Source organism: Protopterus annectens, chromosome 4.part0, assembly GCF_019279795.1.
Source record: "Protopterus annectens isolate FY-2018-M chromosome 4.part0, PAN1.0, whole genome shotgun sequence".
NCBI classification, from domain to species: domain Eukaryota; kingdom Metazoa; phylum Chordata; order Ceratodontiformes; family Protopteridae; genus Protopterus; species Protopterus annectens.
Genome location: NC_056733.1, coordinates 424,755,421 through 424,780,623, shown reverse-complemented (window position 1 = coordinate 424,780,623; position 25,203 = coordinate 424,755,421). Strand labels below are relative to the sequence as shown.

General features: G+C 38.7%; 1 protein-coding gene across 1 annotated transcript in view; it reads left to right on the top strand.

The window, feature by feature from the left end:
- ASCC2 (activating signal cointegrator 1 complex subunit 2) overlaps positions 1-25,203 on the top strand; it is a 1,163,586-nt gene that overhangs the window by 1,099,866 nt on the left and 38,517 nt on the right. Inside the window, exon 17 of the mRNA XM_044069746.1 lies at positions 24,741-24,835. Within this exon, the coding sequence (XP_043925681.1) occupies positions 24,741-24,835 (95 nt within the window). The remainder of the gene's footprint in view (positions 1-24,740; positions 24,836-25,203) is intronic.

Below are 25,203 nucleotides of genomic sequence, written 5' to 3'. Positions count from 1 at the left end.
ATATATATGCCATGCACACCAGTCAGCTAGCCTGTATTGATCATAATGTTGCATACAGGTATAGCAGTGTCCCTCCTAACACCTCCAGCAAATGTTACGGTACCAGGACAGTGTGTGTGATTACATACCTTTATAGAGTGTGGATGTATCATAATAAGTTGTACAAGTGTGTTTGTGCAGAATCATCTCTGATCACTGTAAATCACATATGTTATGTCAGAGACATGGAATTACTGGTGGTAGCATGGAGTGTTTAGGTGAAATCGCAGTGGAGTTTTAACTAGATTGTTTAATGAAATCTTGGAAAGTGAGAGGATGCCTGAGGAATGGAGAAAAAGTGTTTTGGTACCGATTTTTAAGAATAAGGGTGAAGTGCAGAGCTGTAGTAACTACAGAGGGATTAAACTGATCAGTCACAGCATGAAGTTATGGGAAAGAGTAGTGGAAGCTAGGTTAAGAAGGGAGGTGATGATTAGTGATCAGCAGCATGGTTTCATGCCAGGAAAGAGCACTACAGATGTGATGTTTGCTCTAAGAGTGTTGATGGAGAAGTACAGAGAAGGTCAGAAGGAGTTGCATTGTGTCTTTGTGGATTTAGAGAAAGCATATGACAAGGTGCCTAGAGAGGAGTTGTGGTATTGTATGAGGAAGTCTGGAGTATCAGAGAAGTATGTAAGAGTGGTACAGGATATGTACGAGGGTAGTGTGACAGTGGTGAGGTCTGCGGTGGGAGTGACGGATGCGTTTAAGGTGGAGGTGGGATTACATCAAGGATCAGCTCTGAGCCCTTTCTTATTTGCAATGGTGATGGACAGGTTGACAGACGAGATCAGACAGGAGTCCCCGTGGACTGTGATGTTTGCAGATGACATTGTGATCTGTAGTGAGAGTAGGGAACAGGTGGAGGAGACCCTGGAGAGGTGGAGATTTGCTCTAGAGAGAAGAGGAATGAAGGTCAGCAGGACTAAGACAGAATATATGTGTGTGAATGAGAGGGAGGATAGAGGAATGGTGAGGATGCAGGGAGTAGAGGTGGCGAAGGTGGATGAGTTTAAATACTTGGGATCAACAGTTCAGAGTAATGGTGAGTGTGGAAGAGAGGTGAAGAAGAGAGTACAGGCAGGATGGAGTGGGTGGAGAAGCGTGTTAGGAGGGATTTGTGACAGACGAGTACCAGTAAGAGTGAAAGGAAAGGTCTACAAGAGGGCAGTGAGACCAGCTATGTTATATGGGTTGGAGACAGTGGCATTGACAAAAAGGCAGGCGTCAGAGCTTGACGTGGCAGAGTTGAAGATGTTAAGATTTGCACTGGGTGTGACGAGGATGGACAGGATTAGGAATATTTATATTAGAGGGTCAGCCCAGATTGGAAGGTTTGGAGACAAAGCCAGAGAGGCAAAATTACATTGGTTTGGACATGTGCTGAGGAGGGATGCAGAGTTGTTGTTGTTGTTGTGTCTTTTGGCTTTTTCCCGGTTAGGGGTCGCCACAGCGGAACTCTGGTCCGCTAATGATTGGTAGTTGATTTTTACGTGCCGAGTTACCAGCCCTGACGCACAACCTTCAACGAAGGTACGCCCATTCATGCATGCCTCCACGCAGAAGATGCTCTAGCTGAGAATCGAACCAGACATGGGAAAAAGATGCTAAGGAGGAAGCTGCCAGGTAACAGGAAAAGAGGGAGGCCTAAGATAAGGTTTATGGATGTGGTGAGAGAGGACATGTAGGTGGTTGGTGTGACAGAGCAAGATGCAGAGGACAGGAAGAAATGGAAACAGTTGATCTGCTGTGGCGACCCATAACGGGAGCAGCCGAAAGAATAAGATTGTTCTGATAATGTCCGTGATTGTGGTTGCTTCTTTTAATGTTGTCTATGAACCTTTACCTGTGTCCCACTTGCTGGAGACCTCGGCTGAGATTGCATTCATATTCAGGCAAATCAGTGTGCACAGCTTCACAATATGCACCCTACCCCAATTGTATGTCACATCCCTGATGCATGTCCTCTGCATTATTCATGTAAGGATGCTTATCTCACATGGACATCCTCCCCATTATGTTACCTTGTGTGACAGTCTCATAATACAGATTTTCGCTGTGCAGTCCCTACTGTACCATATTAGTATGTGATTGGTGTTGCTGCTACAACAACTGTCTTCCACTGACATATCCTCATCTGCTGTACATTTGGTTGTTTCAGCTGTCCTCATTCCCTGTGTTCATTCCTACAATTTATCTGTGTCCTTATTCAATACACACACTTCTCCTGAGTGTTTATTTTACATGGCATTCCCTGCACCCTTACAGATCATTTACACAACTTCAGTACAGAATGCCAGGAATAGGATTTCACAGTAATCTGCACTGTAGATAAATTGTCCTGTACTGTGTTTGGACCATATACTTAACAATCATATCTCTCAACTGTCAAGACACTCACAGAATGTCCAGGTTTGTTCCTTATCAAATGTGTGGTTTTCTGCCATGTCACTGGGATGATCTCAGGACTTATGTTACGCGATAATTACATACAGTTGAATTTCAGACTTCAAATTCTTCACAATATGTGTCAACGCAAACCCCTGGTTATTCTAGCACATTTCTATAGAGCAAATATGTCCCTGTTTCTGGGTCATTGCCCTCCCATTATGTTGGCCTTTGTCCAGATGTCTTGCACTAAGGGATTGAGAGCTATCTGTGAAGCCCTGGTGATCATAGGTTCATACTAGGCTGTCTGCCCTGGGGCAATTATAAGCCTAGCCCAATTCTGTATGGCTTACGCCACCCCTTGATTTGAGTATACTGTGCCCTTTTTAAGGTTTAGTTTACTGTGCCTCTGTCTAATAGTGACACGGGAGTAATCCATGGGACAAACCTACGATACCCCATCCACTTATTGAGATTCTTCTTGAAGAGATTCAGTGAGGTGCTCTGCCTCACATGAACTGGAATTCTATTCCAGAGCGAAGGGAGCCTCTGGGTTATGAACCTGTCCCTCCAGCAGGTTGTGGCATTTCACACAAAACCGCAAACCTTCAGTGCTCTAATGTAAATAGGAGTGCTATTTGTGTGCTCTTACATGCTTTCCTGGCCGGCAACACTGTTTCCAGCCATGAAACCTCACTTATTTATGTGTAAACACGGTGTACGGCAATAATAGCGCTACTGCTCACTGCACACACATGTAAACTCCATGTAGGCTTCACACGAAATCTACACAGATTTTATTGAGTCCCACTGCAAGAGTTGTATGCTTAAAACTAGTTTAATGTACAGATGTGTTCACTGGGACTGGTCATGTACATAGCACTAATTCCCATTGTCATCTGAATTTTGAGTTTAGCTTTCACAGTGCATGTTTTAATAGAACTGGACTGCTCCAATGATTTTGCCTGTGTCTTTAATTTAAGAAGCAACATAAAGTAAGAGTATAGGTCAGCCAATGTTAAAAATGTAAGTTTAACTTATTTCCACATGATCTCTTCTGTTTCCATCCACGCTACAGTCACTGAGCATACAAGCTCCTACACCTCTTTCTTCTAATGTACAGGTTTGTTCCACTTCTTCATGTAAGTACTGTGAACCTTTTTGTGTTCAGGTTGATAGTGGGTGATATTTAGCCTTTTGCTTTCATTTTTTGAAGCAAATGCCCATGTCCTTCCCTCGCCTTTTTCCTCAGAGGTAAGTTATTAACTTATTAGGTAGCCCACTCACTTTGGATGCTAGGAAGGTAAGAAGACTGTAGCACTTATTACTGCATCCAGTACCTGGAATCGTGTTTAAATACTGTTACTGTAGTATAGCATGGATGTCCTGCTTTCTTGTGGTGGCACCATCCTTCTGACAAGATATTAAAATAATTGATGGTGGTTCATTTGGATGTAAAAAGATACCATGGCACTTGTTACAAATAGCAGGGGGTTGTTTTATGTATATGCATCTCTTAAAACATCAGACCTTTTCCATTCTATTTACGGTTGTATGATATCTTCAACATTAAGAATATTTTCAGTAGTCTACATCTTCAGTTTCACAAACTTCAACATCTTTCATTCTACGCCCCCATCTTTGTAACAGTCTTTATTTCAGCCAACACATCATCATTCCTGTTTATTGTTATACAGCTGTTATCTTCTTTTCCACAGTATCCATACTGTTAACATCAGTATCTTATCCCATTTGTCAGCTTCACATTTTTTCATATTTTACTTACAAGGTTGTGCAGCAGTAGCATTGTTGCCTCACAGCAAGAGGTTCTCCCGTTTGATTCTCGGCTGGAGTGCCTTCTGTGTGGAGTCTGCATGTCCTCCCTGCGGTTGAGTGGCGTTCGAGAGACATGCATAGAATGGGCGTTCCTTCGTTAAAGGTTGGGCATTGAGCTGGCACCTCGGCACCCGTAAAAATCTACTGCCAATCATTAGCGGACCAAAATTCCGCTGTGCGACCCCTAACTGGGAAAAGCCGAAAGAAGAACTTACAATACTATATCCATGTTTATATTTTGAAAACATTCCTCCGTAGTCATTTTGAATTATCCTAAAAAAACTTGATTCTTTTTACAATCCAAAATATAATGCTTTATCTGTTCTTTATTGTAATCATTACATTTTCTCTCCTCTCTTGCTTTGTTTCATAACTGCTGTTTACAGGAAAGGTATCCAATAATAATCTCCACAAAAAATCTTCAGCCTCATAACCGTCTTTAAATCTTTACTTTCTATTTTTAGTGCTTTTTTAACTCATCCTTGTGATTTTCCATGGATATATTAAATATTTCTCCTTTGTTATATAATTTCATTGTATCTTTTTTAATGTCATCAGTTTTAATTTTCCATAGACCTGTTTAAGCTTATTCTAGCTTTACTTATCTCCTTTTCCAGCCTTGTCACAGTTTCCCTCATCCATACTGTATTTTTGTTACAATAACTAAATCATCTGCATATGAAAGGCACACAGGTATAACATAATTTTGCATTTCATGTGCTGGTTCTTGCATTTCACCAGTATGTTTGCATTATTGTATTACTAGCACAAATAAACACATAGTCACTAGAAAACCCAGTTTCATCACACCCTTTTTGGTGTTTATTTTCTTTCCTAACCAACCATTTACCATAACCTTCACCCAAGACATCTCATCACGCTTCTTTAATACCTTTATTATTTTTCTCCCAATCCTGTAATCCCCTAAAATGTCCTACATTGCCTCATGATTTGCTGAGATTTTACTACATGACATGCAACCAGCCTTTCATCTTCACTCTCCCTTTAAATAGCATATATTACTACTGTTTTACTAGCATTTTATTCACTTGTTTTCCCTTTACTCCATATACCCCTCCTATATCGCTTCTTCCAAAACACTCCCTATTGTTTTTGCATGGTCTTCATACTGATGTTATAATGTGTATTCCCCAGTATTATTGGCATCCAGTTCTTAACATCTTTTGCCATCTTTTCTTTTATATAAATGTAATTACCACAGCACATATCTTTTCATCTTTTATCCCTTCCTCAAACCATTTATTATTTTTTTTCACAAGTAATTATTTTTTCCCTTACACTTACCCTCTTATGGTATCCATAACTTAACCCATTCAAGCCTTGTACTAATTCTTCCTTTTGTTTTGTTTTGTTTTTTATCTTCCTCTGCCAGTTCTTTCAATTCACTTCTTTCTTCTAATTTACATTTTGATCTATCTGAAATTGTCTTTACTGTCTACTCCCATTTCAGCAACTTCTGTCTTATTCAGTGTTACTGCAATTTTTTGTAATCTCTATTTCTTCTTGTTGACATTTTAATATGCACATTTTCATGTGCCACTCCATCCGTCATACCCTCCATTTTTTGCTTCATTCTCTAAAAAGGATGAATCTTCCTTATTTCTCTCTCATTTTTTTCTGTCTACACAACACTGTCTTAATTGTTTTCTTTGTGTCATACATTTTTTCTGTTTTTCTTACTCTGTTGTTTCCTCCTTCCACTACTTTCTCAAAAATATTCACCTATTTTCATTTTCCACTTTGATTTCCAAAAAAAGTTTGTTATATTTCTCCTTAAACACTACCCACCATTTTGTCAAATTTTCATAAAATACTGTCATTCTTATAGTCTACCTTCCTCTTTCATTTCATCCTTTTTACTTGTATACCCTGTAAAACATTTTTCCTTCATCTCTTGTGATTTTTTACACTGTCACCTAACATAGCCCATATTGCTCTGTGATCTGAAGAACCATCCCCTTCCTTCTTGCCAACTGAATATATAACACACTGTGTTTTAAAAAATTTAATTTTGTGCCTTCAAGGCGCTCTGATTTAGTAGAAGTTATTTTAAATTTAAAGATGTTTGTTAGAAATTTAAATTTTCGTTTAATGTTTAGCAACAATGTGACTAATGATGGCAACTATTTTTTACACAAAAAGTCTTTTCAACCCTCTCTTGATACATTGTTTGACAGTATTTGAGAAGCTGTGTGATTTTGATTTTCGAGCAATGTTAGATGGTAAAGAAAGTTTGACACACAATTTCTCTCAATCAGAAAGCCAGTTGTTAAACGAATTGATTAAAAACACCTCAATTCATATAATGAAGCCTGACAAGGGAGGGAGCATGGTACTAATGTCTAAAGATGATTATACCAATAGGATTAACACTTTGTTACTAGAAGATAGTACATATGAAGTAGTTTCTAAAAGATTCATGAATGTGTCATACCAAAGAATTGACATGGCTTTACAAGATTTGTATGACCATGAATTAATAGATGATAGGCTGCTTGATTTTCTAGTAGTCAAATTTCCTAGGACACCGTGCATCTTTGGTATTGCGAAGATACACAAAGATAAATTGGACCCCCCTATGAGGCCCATTGTCAGTGCTAATGGTTCGAAAACAGAATTCATAGATAAATACTTGGATTACACACTCAAAGATGTGTTGAAAAAAGAAGAGCATATATGCATTGATTCTTGGCATTTTTTGAAAAAATTAAATGTTTCACATTATGACAAACATATTTATTTTTTGACTGTTGATGTAGTTAATTTATATGGTTCCATTCCACACAATATTGGTATTGAGTGGTTTGAAGAATTCTTGCATGGTAGCTCTTTGTTCACTAACAACCAGGTACTTATTCTTGTTTCTTTGATGGACAGCATGTTAAAAAATATTTTCATTTTTTTTGAAGGTCAGTATTTTCATCAAAAAATGGGTGTGGTAATGGGGGCAATATGCGCCCCCATTTTTGCAAACATTGTCATGTTAATGTGGGAGCGCAAATATTTATTTAATTCTTTATTTGCTGATAAATGGATTCTTTATTTGTGTTACATAGATGGTTATTTTTTTTTATGGATAGGTGATGAAATAGTAATTAATGACTTTATGAACTACATTAACAACACTACAGAGTTTTTGAAATTTACTTACACATATTGTAGGGACAGTGTTAATTATTTAGATGTCACTATCAGAAAGGAAAATTGTGTTGTAAGTAATTTATTTAGAAAGCCAACTTATAGTAATAAGCTTATTGCATTACAACAGCAGTCATCCTTTGCATGTAAAAAATAATTTGGTGAAAGGGCAATTTATCAGATTAGCCCGCATGGTTACAAAAGACAAAAGATTTTTTGGATCAATGTCATGTACTTTTGGATATGTTTTCATCTCGAGACTATCCCTTAAAACTTTTGGATAATTTCTTTAATGAAATAAGTATTAAAAGGGAACAAGGTTTGATCGTACCAATTTTGAATTATGGTAACACTATTATTTTGGTAAATAGTAACCATGAACAAACAATATCAACATGCAACAAAGACTATATTTGTTCTTTTGTTACTAGGTTTAGTGTAGACCATCATTTTTTATCTTACATCTTAAATAAGAGCTGGCATATTTTCCACGGTTTCGATGGAATTATGGAAAAATTAGCATCCAAACCTAGCATTGTTTTTAGAAAAGGGTATACGTTTAAACAACTGTTAAAAAAGAAAGGACAAAGTACCAAGAAAGAAAAGGCTATAGGAATGAAAACATGTGGATTTTGTTCTCAATGTTCACTTATTAAACTAGTAAATAAGATCAAAATAAATAATAATTAGATCAAAATAGGAGGAAAATTCACTTGTGACACTGTGGGTGTTGTTTATGCAGCTTTGTGTGTGTCTTGCTCTGGTTTTTATATTGGCAAGACCAAGAGAAAACTTAAAGAACGGATGTACGAGCATGCTAGAGACATCAAAAATAAAAACAAAAACGGTGCATTATATAGGTATATTGAGAATAATCCTTCACATTGTTTTAAATTTGTTGTTATTGAAAAAGTCCCACAGGACCCTAGAGGAGGACCTTGGGAAGACTTGTTAGATTTTAAAGAGTTGTGTTGGCAGGTTAGGTTGAATGCCTTATGTGTACCTGGGTTAAATGATGCCAGTTTTTAAAACTGCGTTCATATAGAGTGTAGTTACGATCATTATTTTAGTAAAGTAAGGCACACTGAATGTTGGTTTCAGCTTTCTTTGCTGTTATTTAATATGCAGTAGTTTTAAGACGCATCATTTCTTGTTTTATGTCTTTAAGAGAATTCACCTTGTGTTTTTAAAATGTATCAGTTAGGTTTTTATTGGACTATTTTATCACATGATTGTTTGAATGAGAGTATGTAAGATTTATGTGGTTATTGATTCTAGTATTCTGAAGAAGTTGTGTTTTTGCACACTTTGATTTCACTTTTTTGAGTGCTCATAGCAAGTTTGGTGATTCGTGGCTGCCATCAGTTTTTGTTTCAAGTCTTCGTTTGGGTTACTGGTTTGTCGAGTTTTAAAAATTCCCATTTTGTATGTCCACTTTCTGCTTTTTCTAGCTTCAAGCTTCCACATCACATCACTTTTTATTACTTTTATTCCTTGCATTCTTTTTCTTTTTCACTTACCTTACAGTTAAAGTCCCTATTCATTACTACTGACATGTTTAGTATTACATAGTTCATTTTTTTCTTCCCGACGTTTGTATTTATATATATTTACCATCACACAATTTTTTTTTTTCAAGTCAAGTATCATTACCCATCCTTGTGTTATAATTGTTAACATCCAATACTTTTGCTTCTTCTCTTATAAACACCCATAACACAGAATGCTTTTTCATATCCTACTATCCATGTAATCTTTTACCCCGTATAGCTTCAATTTTTTTTCATTGCACTTGTGTACCATGTCTTGTATCCAGTGAACATAGTGCATCCATTATTTTCAACAACCATTAACCCCCCCCCCCTTCATTTCTATTCCCATTTAGTCTCAAAATAACTAAATTATCCCTTTCCCTTTTTGGAACCTTTATTTTCCTCATGTTTTTCATTATCTTCCTCTCTCCAACAGATTTAATGACTTTCTACTCTTCTTCTTCTTAGCCTGTTTCTGAGTCACTGTCTTCCATTTCTTCACTTGCCAACCCATTGCTCTTATTTTCTGTTTGTATCTGAATCTCTTCTGTTATTCCTGTCCCTTGCTGTTTTTTCGTCTCCTTCAGTCATATTTCTGCCCCTTTCTTCCTGACTTAGCAGCCATTTAATTTTCTTCCTGAATATTGCTTTCTACATATTGTCTCCCCCATCCCCCACTAAATGTTCTTTTTCATGTACCCTTATTTTCCCAGTACTGGGCATTCAAATCAAAACTGACCAGACTGACTGCATTTCATTCAAAAAGGTTTACAGTTCCTAGCAGTACCGCCTTGCTCCCCACATTACCCATGTTTTTTTGTACATTACTTTCCTGAACCAAATGTTTTTCATTCTCACAATAGAAGTAGGCCATCAGCTGGCTCCAGTTCCTGACAATTGCTCTTTTCCCATTCACTATTATATTACTTGAAATGTGTTGTACTTTAAAATCATGCACATATAGTGTAACCCATACTTCCCATCCTCTTGTCCACACATTTCTTTTATCATACATTTTTATCATGCACTTTACCACATTTTGTCAGAAAAAAAAGTTTAAATTTATATTCCTCCATTTCTGAAGTCTTGAATTGCAGTCAGTTTTCTTTAACTGCAAGCCAAAGTTCTGAAAATAGTCTTTCAAATGTTTTCTTTTTTTTCTTTTCTTCTTTTTCACCCATAAACTTTTAACCACCTGAAAAGGTTTCATAAGTTGCTCCACAGAGGTCTTTTGACTCCAAATGTATCAGAGCTCAGTGCAATATGATACTGTCCATAATGCCATACCTGTCAATAGAAAATACCTGTAGTATTCCCACTACAGGTCTTTTTCTGAAGCTACTGCCCATCTGCTCCTGTTAAATACCTCTTTTCACTTTGTACACTGCTGCTTGTTCCTTGACTTAAAACACTTGCATATCTTTTTTTTTCTTTGCTTCATTTCTGTCATCCATAGTACGTAGCTGTAGAGACATATTCTTAAAGCTGGTTACTCTATCAGTCAAACATGCCTCTGCGCTTTCGGGCTGTGTAATCTGCTACTGTACCACATTACCATTTTCATTATTTGACTCCTCATGTTGTAACACTCAGGCCATCACAGCACTCCAGCTCACCTTCTCTCCTTTATCTAGTTCTCCTTCTTTCATTAAATTCTTGGAACACCTCTGTAGCCAAACCTCCACTTTCCATCTTTTTAACTAGGATTTAATTTCTCTCTCTCTCTTGCATTCTCTGTCCAGCATTTTACTCCTTCCACCATCTTTGAATTCTCCCGAGCATTGGTGACAGCCCTCTGATGCCACCTAGTGCTCAAAAAAGTAGTAGAATTTCCTCATTGACCTAACCAAAATACCACAAGGCAGTATGAATAATATGTCACAGCTCCTGTCAAAATAAGCCATGCCTGGTGGAACTAACTTGTGCAAGAAATAAAAAGTTGCTGTTTAACACTTTCTTACCACCCTTTATTCTGTACTTCATGCAGGAGCATACAGTTCCTACAACCTGTAATAGACACACACACACACACACACACACACACACACACACACACACACACACACACACACACAAATAGCCTTTGGTGACTTAATTCTGTGTGTGTGATAATTTTCTGGCAGCAGACACATTATCATGAATCCAAACCAAACCACATACTGTGCTTCCTTGGGTTGCTGAATATTGCAAAATAAGCTTATCTTTATTGATATTTTCTCACCAGTTCTCAATGTCTTTGGATAGATGTCCATCTATGCATGTAGGTACTTTATTTGTAGGAAACCATCTTTGCACAATAGTTGATTTTCTTAGTCTGTGCATGAGGCAAAATCATAAGAAGATTATTGAATGTTTAATCTACATACTTTGAAAACCAATAAAGCTATGAGTCTGCACTGCATTTTGTGAATGTTTGTTATTTTTTTAGGATAAGTATTTATTTACAGCATCTAAAAACCGTATTGCTGTAATTGGTGTTTTGATTCACCATTACTGTTTGATAGGTCTTTTTGGACATGGATTTATTGTTTCACTCATTTCTTTATGAAACTGAATATTAAGAAATTTTTTAGGTTCTTAGGTTGTTACTAAACTTGCAGTCCACCGAGACCATTGAAGAGTCTAGTCTGAATTCCCAGTTGTCCTGAAGCACTGTCTGATTAAGTGACTTGTTCAAGGTCACACAGTAACAAATGGGGGCTGAGGGTATCAAAACCTGTACCACAGGAACTACAGCTCACAGCCTTACCCCTCTGCATCAACTGCCAGACTTCAGCAGCTATGGTTTAGATTTTTCCAAAGCAGTAGAGTAGCACGTGGAGTTTTAGTGCCATGATGGGTTAGGGTGCTGCTGCTGTCAGATTAGGGCAGAGGCATCCTTACATATTTTAACTGCCCTTCTGGGTAGTAGCAGCTCTGATGACCTTCCTCCTTCCTAGTTTTCTTGTTTTCTGTGAGAAATATGTAAAATAAAATATTTTATGGTGGGTCTAATGAAGGTTACTTCACAAATATATGACCACAAATTCTTGGACTGTGTATTTTATGTGTCTCAAAGTCTTGATCTCCAGTACTGGTAAGCAACAGGAAATGTAAATGTAACAGAATGCTTAATGTATGGTAAGCCACAGTGAGTACAGCTACAAAAATAGGTCAACAAAATAAAGCCTCACTAAACCTGTATGGCCAGTACAGTATCCCACATATCCCCACATACAGCAGGCAGCTCAACACATGAGAAAATGTGTGCAGTCACAGTAGTAACATTAAGCATATACATTTGAAAGGTTTTAAGGCATGGCAAGAAAAAGAACCATCTTCAAATTCATAAACAGTGATACAGAGAAGTGCAGAGGTAGGGCTGTGAACGTTGATTAGACCTCTCCGTTATTCATCAGGAATGAACCCAAGCAGCCAGTGTTAAGGAGAGAACTTTACAAGGTCAATCACCCCTCCCAAGCACTTGAAACAGAGAAGATGGCTGTTTTCTAAGGCTTACCTGAATGAGGCATACCTATTCCCTTACGGATTTATTTAAATTTTCGATTCATATCCTTGCCTTGTAGTACGTTTCTGAATTATTTTGAGCTCTCTTCTGAACTTTGTGATATTTTTTAACATTTGAGATGTTTTAAGGATCATCTCCCCATGTAGTACTGTTAACAGCTTTCTTTGTACTTTTGTCTAATTGATAAGTGTGTTCTTTTCTACACTTACCTGTTCTGTAGATCTCTCAACTTCTTTGATCCTTTGTACATGCACTGTTGTGCAGGTGATCAAGCTGAGTGTTTGGCTGTGCTGCAGTTTCTTGGTTATCCATTTAGGTTGATTACTGCATGGTCAGCATTCTTCACATCACCTTTTATAGGCCGATATTAATACTTCTGATCTCTTATCATGTTGTTTTTCTAAAGCAGTAAGATAATCGGGGATTTTTATAAAATTATTTCAGTGTTTTTGTGTTAATAAGTAAAGGCATTTTTCAGAGATTCACATGTCATGTTTTACAGCATTTGTACCTTTTTCTAAATTGATACTGCTTGTTCATGTCTTATTTAAATGTTACTTTGCATTTGTATTTTGAGTCATATGATTCTAGGCAGGGTTCCTGATTTTTGTCTTGCAGAACTATAAACACATTTGTACTGATGCCGTCTAAAGTTCACAATATCCTCTTCTTTGTTAAACCTTGGGGAACTGTGGCCTACCGTGCTTAAGAGTTGCAAAATCACGCTTTCATGCTGTATAGTTCAGATTCTTTTCCCACGGTAGACTGCTTGCTTTATTTTGATCAGGAAGGCTGATTTTGAGCACTGTGGGTCTAATTGACTACTGCTGACACACCTGCCAATGTTTTACCTATCATTCACTCCGCCCTGCTGCCCCATCGTACCAGCACTATTTATGATTATAAAATATGACTTTGAAGTATGTTTGCAGGGAGATGCACCCCTTCTGCACCCACAAGTGTGGAGAACCCTGCATTATATTCTGCTAGTAACTTCCACCTATTTTAAATCATAGAAAATAAAATCTGTTGCTTTGTCCTTTTGGCAGATCCTCTGTTTATTGTATGCTTTTAAAAAACTTCCTTTTGCTGCCAATAAACAAAGTAGTTCTTTTTAAGCACTCTCCTTTAAAATTTTATTAAAATACTGCACTGTCCACCTCTGCAGAGTAAATTGGCTATCAGAGCAATTTACTGCATTAGTCCCTTGGATTAGGGCCTGGGATGCAAATGCTTGGCCGGGGGGGGGAGCAGGTGTTAAGCTCAGCAAGCCATATATGGGTGGTAGCCTTCAAAGTGGGAGTGCAGGAGCATCCAGTCTCATGGAGAAGGCATTGTGGACATCTGCTGTGACATGGATTATCTCCTAGCCCAGGGGTGGGGTTAAGTCAGTACACATGCCCTCAAACCTGAGATGCCATGAGGGTATAAAGTACCCACATGACTGACTGACTCCCATCTCTAAACAGCTGTTATCCTGATACCACTTAAAATCTGCGGCTAAGTGGACTAAGAGACTCTGTGCATTTGGAGGAGAGGCTTGATGGTCAACAGGAACAGGGGCAAAAAGCCATTCAAAAAAATGATGGGGTATTCATAGCTGTGGACAAAGGTTTAAAAAAGAGAGAGAGAGAGAAAAAAAGAAGAAAAGGGCCGATATAGATGTACAGAAATTTTTTGAGAGTCTCTTCACTATTAGAGCAAAAGTTAGAACCTACAAAAACTGGAAAGGGTAGGCATAGTAAGTACAATAGGCGGAGACTAGCAAAAGTATAACAAATATGGTAAGGGTTGTAAAAGCAAAAGATGAACAGGAGGAATGTCTCAAGAAGGAAATAGAAGGTTTTTTAGTATATAGCAGAGAGAAGGAAGTGAGGGACAGAACTGACCAATCTGAGCAAACATTGCAGGAAGATCAAGAAAAAACCTTGGAAATGTCAGAGGAACTAAATGAGTATTTTGTCTCAGTATTGACATGGAAAATAATGGAGAGTGTGCTTTCCTGGGTGGTGCAGAATAAGGAGAACAATCGATTGATGACAAAATGGAGAAATAGGAAGTTGAGAGGGACCTTAACCGTCTTTAGGGAAGACGTAACTGAAAGATCAGAGCCCTCAGAAATCTGACCTGTTTTTGACACAGCAGCTGATGGAGGTCCTCATCACATCGCTAGTGCAGAACTGCATGAACTTGAAAACAGCAAGTGTCATACCCTTTGTAATGGTTTGATTTGGTCCAGCACAAGAGCCTAAGAGGCAAACAGGAGGAAGCTGGAGGTGGTGTCAAGGCAGTGGAATTCAGGATGTTGCATAGATGAGTATTAGGACAGAGAAGATCGGTCAGTGAGAGACATTGTCATTAATTTAAGAGAAACTAGTAGAGTACTGCAGAGGTCTGTCCTGGTTCCAGTATTCTTCTTTTTGTTTGCCTCAAAAATATTTGAGAGAATTAAATACAGAATCAGCTTCATTATTAAGATTTTTGCTACTATTAGTGTGATGCCTAAACAAACTCCCACTGTTGTCACCATCCTCACATCTAACTTCTTCCAAAAGAGACTTCTCCAGATTTTCCATGGCATATTCTCTTGACTTCAGTCTGTAAACAATGCCCAATGTAATTTGTTGAAAATGACCATTTTCAGAGCAACAAGTGAACATCCTTGGATGTTTTGTTACAGCACTACCTTGGTGAGCTTCTGAGGAATTGAAGGATTTGCTCTAAAGATGCTGATTCCTGGCAAATTGCAGTTAACATTGTTTTAAGACTTAAGTCACAAGGGTATACCATGAAAAATTTAGAGAAGTATATTTTAAAAGTAGTTAAAATTCCTAAATGGTGATAATAGTGGGAGTTTCTTTAGGCACCCTAAGTAAATTTATTTTGTAACCAGTTAATGCCACATTGTAGAAAAGGTTTCCACAATAGTGAAAAAGTACTTCATACGTTCCATGTATAGGTGATGCCACCACACATAACATTAATTAACATACTTAAATGATAACCAAGCACTGCCTTAAAATTCCTTTGTGTCATATACAGTATTGACCAGAGCAGCTGCTAAGGAAGGAAATGTATGTTAAAGTATATGAGAGTAAGAGAGAGATTCATAATGGCTCTGTAACAAATGCAGGAGCTCAGTATGTTTTATGAGCTCACTCATAAGGTAATCAGATTTTTTTATTACATATCAGTGATCTGATTTGTATTAAAATGCTTATCAAATTCTGTGAGAAAAATTGGCCAGAATAGGAGTGACAAATTTGGCCATGCTGAGCAAAGACAGGAGTGAGCTCATGTATAACTGCAAAAAAAACATGAGTTCTGAATAAATACTTTGCTCCATTCTGTACAAAGAAGAACAGGGGGAGGGAGAGAGGGTGATAAGACCCATTGGGGAGAACAGTGGACAGAAACCAGTGTAGAGATAATCATATGACCATAGAAGTTACAGTGTATTAGATTTATTTGACTGCTCCTACTGGCCATGAAGCAATGTCAGCTGCTGTCCTTGAGATTAATGTCCTGTAGGAAAGCAAGCAGCTTTTCTAGATGGAGGAGGTTGGGAGGGCTTATACTCCCTTGGAGGATAAAGCAAAGGGACCAGCTGGGCTGCTTCTTCAACTGCTTGAGAATCTGTCCACTGACCTAGATGATTCCCTGACCAAAATGTCAACAGGTCACTGTGAAGGTGCCTGAAGACTGGAAAGCAATAGGTATGCATGTAAAAGGTGGGACGTAGGTAAAACTGAGAAAGCTACAGGCTTGTTAGACTAATGGCAGGGAAAGGCTGCTGTCTCATTTTTCTAAAAAGGTGATTTTTTTATATGGAACTTAGTTTTGAAGGGACCATACTCAGTGGCAATATTGTCTTCTAACAGCATGCTTTCAAAACAATATTGCCACTGAGTATGGTCCCTTCAAAACTAAGTTCCATATAAAAAAAAAAAATCACCTTTTTAGAAAAATGAGACAGCAGCCTTTCCCTGCCATTAGTCTAACAAGCCTGTAGCTCTGTCAGTTTTACCTATGTTCCTCCTTGTACATATTGTCTTCTAGCAGCATGCTTGCAAAAGGTGCTGCGGTGGTGCAGCGGTAGCATTGTTACCTCACAGCAAGAGGTTCTTCCGTTTGATTCTTGGCTGCAGTGCAGGGAGTGCCTTCTGTGTGGAGTCTACACGTCCTCCCCACGGTTGGGTGGGCGTTCAAAAGACATGCGTAAATGGGCATGCCTTCGTTGAAGGTTGAACTTCGAGCTGGCACCTCAGCATTTGTGAAAATCTACTGCCAATTATTACCGGACCGGAGTTCCACTGCGGCGACCCCTAATCAGGAAAAGCCGAAAGACAACAACAACAGCATGCTTTCAAAAACTGGCATTATTAACTCAGCATCACATTTTGATGCATTTCTTGAATAATGTACTGATTTTAATTTTTATAGTACTACTTTCATCCCTTTGTGTTAATGACTCATCCACAAAGAAAATAAGATGTAATTCATGTAAATAAGCATATACATTTGAACTCATCTGTGTGCTTCATGATACAATCTGTTACTTGAAATATTAAAGTTAAATCCTACCTCCACTTCTTGTGGGCTTAAAAGCTCAGTCTCCTGGCTGCTTGAAAAGGAGTGTTACCTGAATTACCAAAAGTGTTATTGGAAAAGTTTGAAGAGGTGTAACCTTGTTGCAGCATTAGTCTGTTCTACTACAATGCTTCTTTGTCCAGGTTAATCTTTCTTTATCCACTGGTGGCCTTAAGACAGATTCACCCCCTTGTTCTTCTGTTCTCATCTCATCTGCATTTTCTCATGGGAATTTGGCCAGTCCTAACCTTGTCAGTATACAGTTCCCTATACTGCTTTTCAAAAATAAATATCACACAGCCCCCAAACCAACAGTTCTGATTTGTTCATTAAAATTCATAAGTGGTTTTCTGTCCACTTTCTCATATTCATTTTCATTGTTTTAAAGTATCCAAATACATTTTTAGATATTGTTTGTAATGCATAATGGCAATGTTTCCACATTTATGTGCCCTTTGAATTATTATTTCTCATTTCCCTTGTAACTCTTTGAGCTAACTAGTTATCTCTCAAGTTGAAAAATCTTACTTTCTATGGCATATTTCTCAAAGTCTGTAATGATTCCTTTCCAAACTATTTGTTTGACAAACTTTAACAGTGTGAATTTCTGAAGTGCGCACAAACATATTTTTTTATATTAAACTTAGATGAGTGCTGCCACTGAATATGGTCTCGTAACTGCTTTCATCAGAAGTGTGTGTGTATGTATGTGTGTGACACCCCTACACTGGCCCAGTAAACTGGCAACAGTGAGGGATGGCCACAGTCGGAGGATGACAAGTACACACACAGTAAAGTACAATTTCTCTTAAGAGCACACAGAGTTCACAGTCAGTCTAGGGCTGTTTTCCGCCTCATTCTCCAGATCCCCAATAAGACTCCCCACTGGCACAGCTATAGGGTTAAGAGCTCAGCCAAGTGATCAAGCGAAAACCTCCAGCACCCTCTCTGTCCAGCCAGTGCTTCGTGTCCCTGCCCAAATAGCTGACACACACACACACACACACACAAACACACTTTGGCACAGGTTTACTAGGTATGCCCCCTTCTGCCCAGACTGTAAGGTAGTTTTCACTGCCACCAACCACTACTTATCAGCTACTCTAAGACCCTTACAAAGGGTGTCCAGTCCTACTGTGTAATGTTACCATTATCCAATTAATTAATTTACTATACTTTTCAGCTTAATGACTTCAAAATGAAATTAGTGCAAGATGTTTTATAATTAAGATTGATGAATATTATAATTAAGATTGATTGATTGAATTATTTGTTAGGTTTATTTATTTTATTTTATTTATTGTCACTTTTCTTTTTCATTCCAGTATTGTCAACAGAAAGTCATTTTTATTCTGTGGAAATAATTTACTTCTAATAGAATTTTTTGTTCTGTTTCCTTGAAGCTTCATGTTATGATTGTTGTTTAGCTGGTATTTAAGTAGTCTTTATTGATTGTTCTGTGATCTTAGACATATTTCTGCATTTTAAGATACTAATTCTTGATCATTTATTAATAAAGTTAGCAATTTTAGTCCAAGCTGGATTCCCATTAAGTGATAACATTCTAATTGCCTTTTGATTAAGCTGAATTACCGTATGTACTTGATTAGAAGCTATACATTTTGTTTGTCATTTCTGTGTAGGTACAGTTTTTATTTGATAAATTTTATTTATTTGTTTTTAATGATGACAACTTTTCAAACAGAGAACCTAGTAAAAAATATTGCTTGCACTCCTCATGTGTCAGCTGCGGGGAGACAAAAATTGCTGTCCAAAAAATAAACAAATACCTTTGAAGCAGACTATTTAAACTTTTGTTATAAGTGCTTTGTAATCACATATGCCTTAATTGTGTAATACAGTAAATTTTTATTGCATAACCTTTACTGCAGACATGTTAAAAGCTGATTTGTAAGTAACCACATATTTTTGGTACCATTCTTAGTAAGCTGCCGGGTAACTGTCATTTCATAGTGCTGGCCAAAGTGCACAGTGGTGTACACTGTTGGCTACTTGTTTTATATTTGTATGTGAGGAGGTTATCGTTTCTTTTATAGATTCGGGCAATAGAATTTTTTGTCATCTGGTATTTATTAACTTTGTTGTATATTTATGTACTTTGCCACTTTCATTTTTTAGCTGATGGTTCTGATAATCAGGTTTTCAATAACTTTTTACTTCCGGGTCTGAACTGTCTGCAAACAGCTACAGTTAACTTTGAACCTAACACTACTCTTAAGTATTCAACTGCGATACCACCTTTAACATTCTTATAAGAAAAGCGCAGTCTGGGTCTGAACTGTCTGCAAACAGCAACAGTTAACTTTGAGTATGTGTCTACCTGTTTGAGCCAATCTTCATTTTCCCCTGGAGAGAGCACTGTGCTTTGGCTGTAAGCAGCTCCCCCCCCCCCCCCCCCACCGCCACCACCACCACACATCTTCCACTTTCTCTTATTCCCTTCTGTTAGCAAATAGTATCCTTAACTGATCAATACTGTGTGTTTGTTAATTTAAACTATGACCACAGTAGCCTACTGATACAAGGTTATCCTGTTTTTCCACCTGAGAAATTAAGAAAAGACTTAGTTTCAGAGCAGTCCTTGGTCAATTGTGATTGTTTCTTAACACATACTTGTCTTGCTTTGGCTCATTAGCAGCAGTACAAAGAACTGCCTGCTCACACCCTTGTTCTCCCTCCCCTTCCCTGTTTATTACCTTAAGACAATCCCAGAGTTAATAAATATTACCTGTGGCAGGCACCATTTGTAAAACTACAATCCACTCTGCTACAGGCCCCATGAAGGCTCAGTGTCTCTCCAGTAAGTGTTTTACAACTGTAAATGCCTATTTATGTTGAATTGTATTAGACATTTTACAACTGTATATGTTTATGTTGAATTGTGTTAGACATCTAATATGTTTTATGCTTTATTATTGATGTTACTATGGCATGCTAGCATTTTGTATGCACCAAGTTGTTTCTAGTATAATAGTATGTATGGTCTATTTGCATAGCTGCACCTTGTTCACTAATGTTATTCATGTAATTGTGTTGTGTGTAGACAGCTCATACTAGTGTCTAAATTATTTCTATAAGTTTGTGCTGTTACTGGTGGATAGAATCACATTAGAGATCCACGACAGATTGCTGCTCGCTATATTTTTATCTGTAGCTGCATAACTGTCTGGGTTTTTGTTTTCTAATGTTCTTCCAATTGGCTCAGTATCTGCATATACTAAGTAGTGGTTCAGGACATTGTCCTGCATGTGGTAGCTATTTGCTCAGTGTGTTTTGTATAATCTTTATAATATATATTTACCATCTCAAAAGTGCTTACTCCTCTCTGTACTCTTCTTTTCTAGACCTAACACCACTCTTAAGTATTCAACTGCGGTACCACCTTTAACATTCTTATAAGAAAAGCGCAGTCCAGGTCTGAACTGTCTGCAAACAGCTACAGTTAACTTTGAGTATGTGTCTACCTGTTTGAGCCAATCTTCATTTTCCCCTGGAGAGCACTGTGCTTTGGCTGTAAGCAGCCCCCCACCACCACACACATCTTCCACTTTCTCTTATTCCCTTTGTTAGCAAATAGTATCCATAACTGATCAATACTGTGTGTTTGTTAATTTAAACTATGACCACTGTAGCCTACTGATACAAGGTTATCCTGTTTTTCCACCTGAGAAATTAGGAAAAGACAGTTTCAGAGCAGTCCTTGGTCAATTGTGATTGTTAACACATACTTGTCTTGCTTTGTGATTGTTTCCAGCCCCTCATACAAGAACCTAACAGGGTCTCTACCAGCCTCCCCACCCTGCCCCCTATTCCCTCCCGCCCCCAGTGGTCCCACCTTTATTGCACTCAAACCCCTCCCATCTTTCCAATAGCCAACCACAGCGCTAACCCAACACTACCTCCTCCATATTCCCTCTACTTTCACACCTCCTCAACTGATATGTACAAGCATACCTTTCCTTTGTTCACTGCATGCGCACTCCTTGCATATCTTACATCCTACCAAAGCTCCATCATTCCCCCACTTAACCACTACCACTGTACTACTATTCACACCACCACCCATGTCTCACCCATACTCAGCTCCCCTCCCACCAGCTCAAGAACCATCCCTATGCACCCCCCACATATTCTACCAACTATATTACTCAAATGTAAAGCATCCCTACAACTTAACATAGTAACCCTCCCACCGTACCTATTACCCACAGAGCACAATCATAAAGTTTCCCTTATAAACAAACACATTCAAAAACTGATAAAACTAATAATCTCATGCATATCAAAACTAGCCCTAAGTGGAGACATCCACCCCAACCCTGGCCCTACCATCTCCAACCCCAATCCTCATAATCAGACTAGAAACCACAACTTCTCCCATATTACAGCCAATAGAAAGCCAAGTGACTTCCTTCTACTAAGCCTAAATATTAGAAGTATATCCAACAAAGTCCATGAACTCCATGCCGCCATAGACTTATACTCCCCAGATATATTCATCCTGACAGAAACCTGGCTAAAACCTCACATTACCAGTGAGCAAATACTCCCTACAGGTAAAGGCATACTAAGAGTAGACCGGCTAAACTAAAAAGGAGGTGGTGTAGCTATAATATTTAAACAGCATCTAAACATCCAGATCTTAAAATCATCAGCTCCACAAATAGGCAATGAAGAAATAATATATACCAGCCTCAAAATTAACCAAAACAAAACCATCAACATAATTGGATGCTACTTCCCACCTGGCCAAAACATCCCTCCACTAGAAAACCTCCTCAGCTGGTCTACCCACCATCTCCCCCAAGAAACTATCATCTTAGGTGATTTCAATATTGACTGGCAATCCTGTTCTGGCAACAATCCAACCCATCATGTACACCTTCATGGCTTCACCCAACTAGTCCAGTTACCAACAAGGATAAATAAAAACTCCAACAAGCACACTACCCTGGATTGGATACTAGTCAGTAAGAACCCCCAGTCATATATAACAGGCTGCTTATCAGATGGCCTCAGTGATCACTCACCAACATTCCTACTCAAAAATACCTGTACCAAGCTAAACCTGTCATCTATCACAAATACGTAAAATAAACTTTAACCCACTCACATTCATCTCATCCCTCAAAGAATGCAACTGGCATGCCCTAAAGTACCTCAGTCTAGATGACGCAGTTGGATTTTTTAATACTACCTTCCTGAACATCCTTAATTACCATGCCCCCATAAGATTTTCCAGAACCAAAGCACAACCCTCCCCATGGCTACAGAAAACCACTAAGTCTGAAATGAAAACAGGGATAAAGCTTGGGAGCACTGGCAAAACCAAAACCCCGCAGCTAGACAGAAATTCCTAGAACTACGCAATAGAGTCAAAAGCTAATAAAACGGGACAAATTCCAATACTACCAGTCTGCCCTAGACTCCTCACAACACAGCCCCAAACAATTCTGGTCCTCCATAAACTCCATCCTCCACCCAGGTAAAGTCAGTACCCTCCTCCTAACATCCCTCCCTCCTCAGAAAATATTGCTACCTCATTCAACACACACTTCACCCAAACCATACTATCACTAGCTAAACAACACAACCCCTCCCTGCAACCCACACCTTCAACTAGTAATCTCCCCACTGCCTTCTCTTTTTCTCCTGTACCTACCTCCAACATAAAAAAACTCTTAACTAAACTTAAACCCACCAAATTAGCAGCAGACAACCTCCCAAGTGAATACCTACAAATCGCAGCTGATGCTCTGGCCTACCCAGTATCCATCTTGATTAACCGATCTCTGTCAGAAAGTTACGTTCCCACATTGTGGAAAGTCTCTCATATAATTCCCCTCCACAAAGGCGGACCCTCTGCAGAACTAACTAATTACCGCCCCATAGCTATTCTCTCTCCACTCTCCAAAATGCTAGAGAGATGCATACACTCTCAGGTCTCACACTACCTCCTTACTAACAACCTCCTTTCCAGTACTCAGCATGGTTTCCGACCAAACCATAGCACCACCACTGCCTTACTCTCCTTTACTAACACTATCCTTCAGCATAAAAACAATGGCTGTCTCTCCTCTGCTACTTTCCTAGACCTATCTAAAGCATTTGACATGGTCCCAGGCAAGCAACTTATCTCTGTCCTCAATAACCTATCCTTCTCACAATCAGTCACCAACTGGTTTCAGAGTTACCTGTCTGACCGCCAACAATCCGTTGTATGGCAGAATGACATATCTCCCCAACTACCTGTCTCCATAGGGGTTCCCCAAGGATCCATCCTTGGACCCCTACTTTTCTCTGTTTACACCAATAATCTAGCCTCTGCCACCAAACATGGCACACTCATCCAATACGCAGATGACCCAGCCATCATCTGCTCAGCCCAGTCCCTACCCAAACTGCAAAAAGTCACACAGGAAGCCTTTTCCTGTGTTGAAACATGGTTATCCAATGCCCAATTAATACTCAACCCAAACAAAACTAAACTACTCATCTTCCAACCCACCAAACATACTCAAAACAACTCTCACTTTAACATCACAGCAAAAGACAACACCACTATATACCCAACTGAACACACCAAATTGCTAGGAGTGGAAATAGACAATAAACTAAAATTTGACATTCACATATCCATGACCATAAAAAAGTCCACAAAAACTAGGAGCATTATACAGAAATAAACAATTTCTCACCAAAGCAGCAAAGATTTCAATAGCAAATTCCCACCTTATCTCCACCGTGCTTTGTGCCTGTCCAATATATGCCAACCTAAGGCAATGCGATCTAAACAAGCTAGAGACCGGCTACAACAAAATCGCCAAATTCGCCACAGGGCATCCTACCGTAGTCACCACTGCCTCTCACTTGCTGAACTGGGCTGGCTTGAACTCTCTCACCTCCTTCAATAGTATCAACTCTCACTGCCCACAAACTAGTAAACCATCCACTAAATGTCCCATCCCTCCAGAATCTACTCCAACCCTATCGCACCACCAGACCACTAAGATCCAGCAACAAAAATCACTTGCAGATCACTAAAGCCAATAACTCTGCTGGTGAAGCACTATTCTCTTGTGCCATAGCCAAATTATGGAACTCACTCCCACCCACAATTACCTCCATACCATCATGCACCAACTTCAAAACTTTATTAAAAGAGCACCTAAAAACATGCTGGCTATGCCCTTGCAACTCCCACTCTAATATCATCCACCCCATCCAACTACTACCTTTCTTTCACCTCCACTAACTACCTTGATGATAGCAAGCTCAGATGCTCATAAGCTAGTACTTATTATACAGCAGGAACTTCTCATTGTTACATTTGTTAATGCCTGTTATGTACTTCACAGATAAAGATTCTAGTTGTCTACTGATGTACTATGTTCTTCATCTGTAAATATGTTGTAAGTAATTTCTATGTTAAATTGTTAATCGCTATGTAATCCAATGTAACTACTGTCTGTTTATTTTACTGTGGAGCTTTTCTCCCCGGGCCTCCGCTGAAAATGGACCCACGTCCAGTCGGACACTCCCGGTCAACAAATTTAAATAAATAAATAAATATTTTTTTAAATTAATTATATGTTCCGAGGTTTATTTAGTGTTTGAGTAAAGCACTCAAAGGTTGAGATGAACTTGAAATTTTCTTTTGTCTGCAGGAGGATGGACTAAGGAGGGATTACTTTGTCCAAGACCCAGCAGTGCTGAGGGAAAGAGCAGAGGCCCGACGGGCAGCTCAGTATGCCAGAAAAGGGTGAGTAAATGTTCTTTAGATTCAAACAGATGGAGTCATTAAAGTCTTCATTGTGGGTCAATGTTTGCTTTTCTGACCTGGACCTTTGTTATGTCTGCTTTGTTTGGATGCTTACATCTGAATTTATTTAAATTTATTACTAACATGCGTGTGTGCACGCATGCATGCTTGCTTGCTGTCAAACACATCTAGAAGCAGTTGACAAGCCATATGAATGTAGTGGTTAAAATTTCTTGTCAAATGCTATATTACATGGCAGTAGGAACTGGGGATCTTACTTTGGGGGCCTGAGCAGCAACACATGAATTAAACCGTAACGCACATTAGGTTAAGTGGCAAAGAGGGAACAAAGCTTAGGGCCGTTTTCA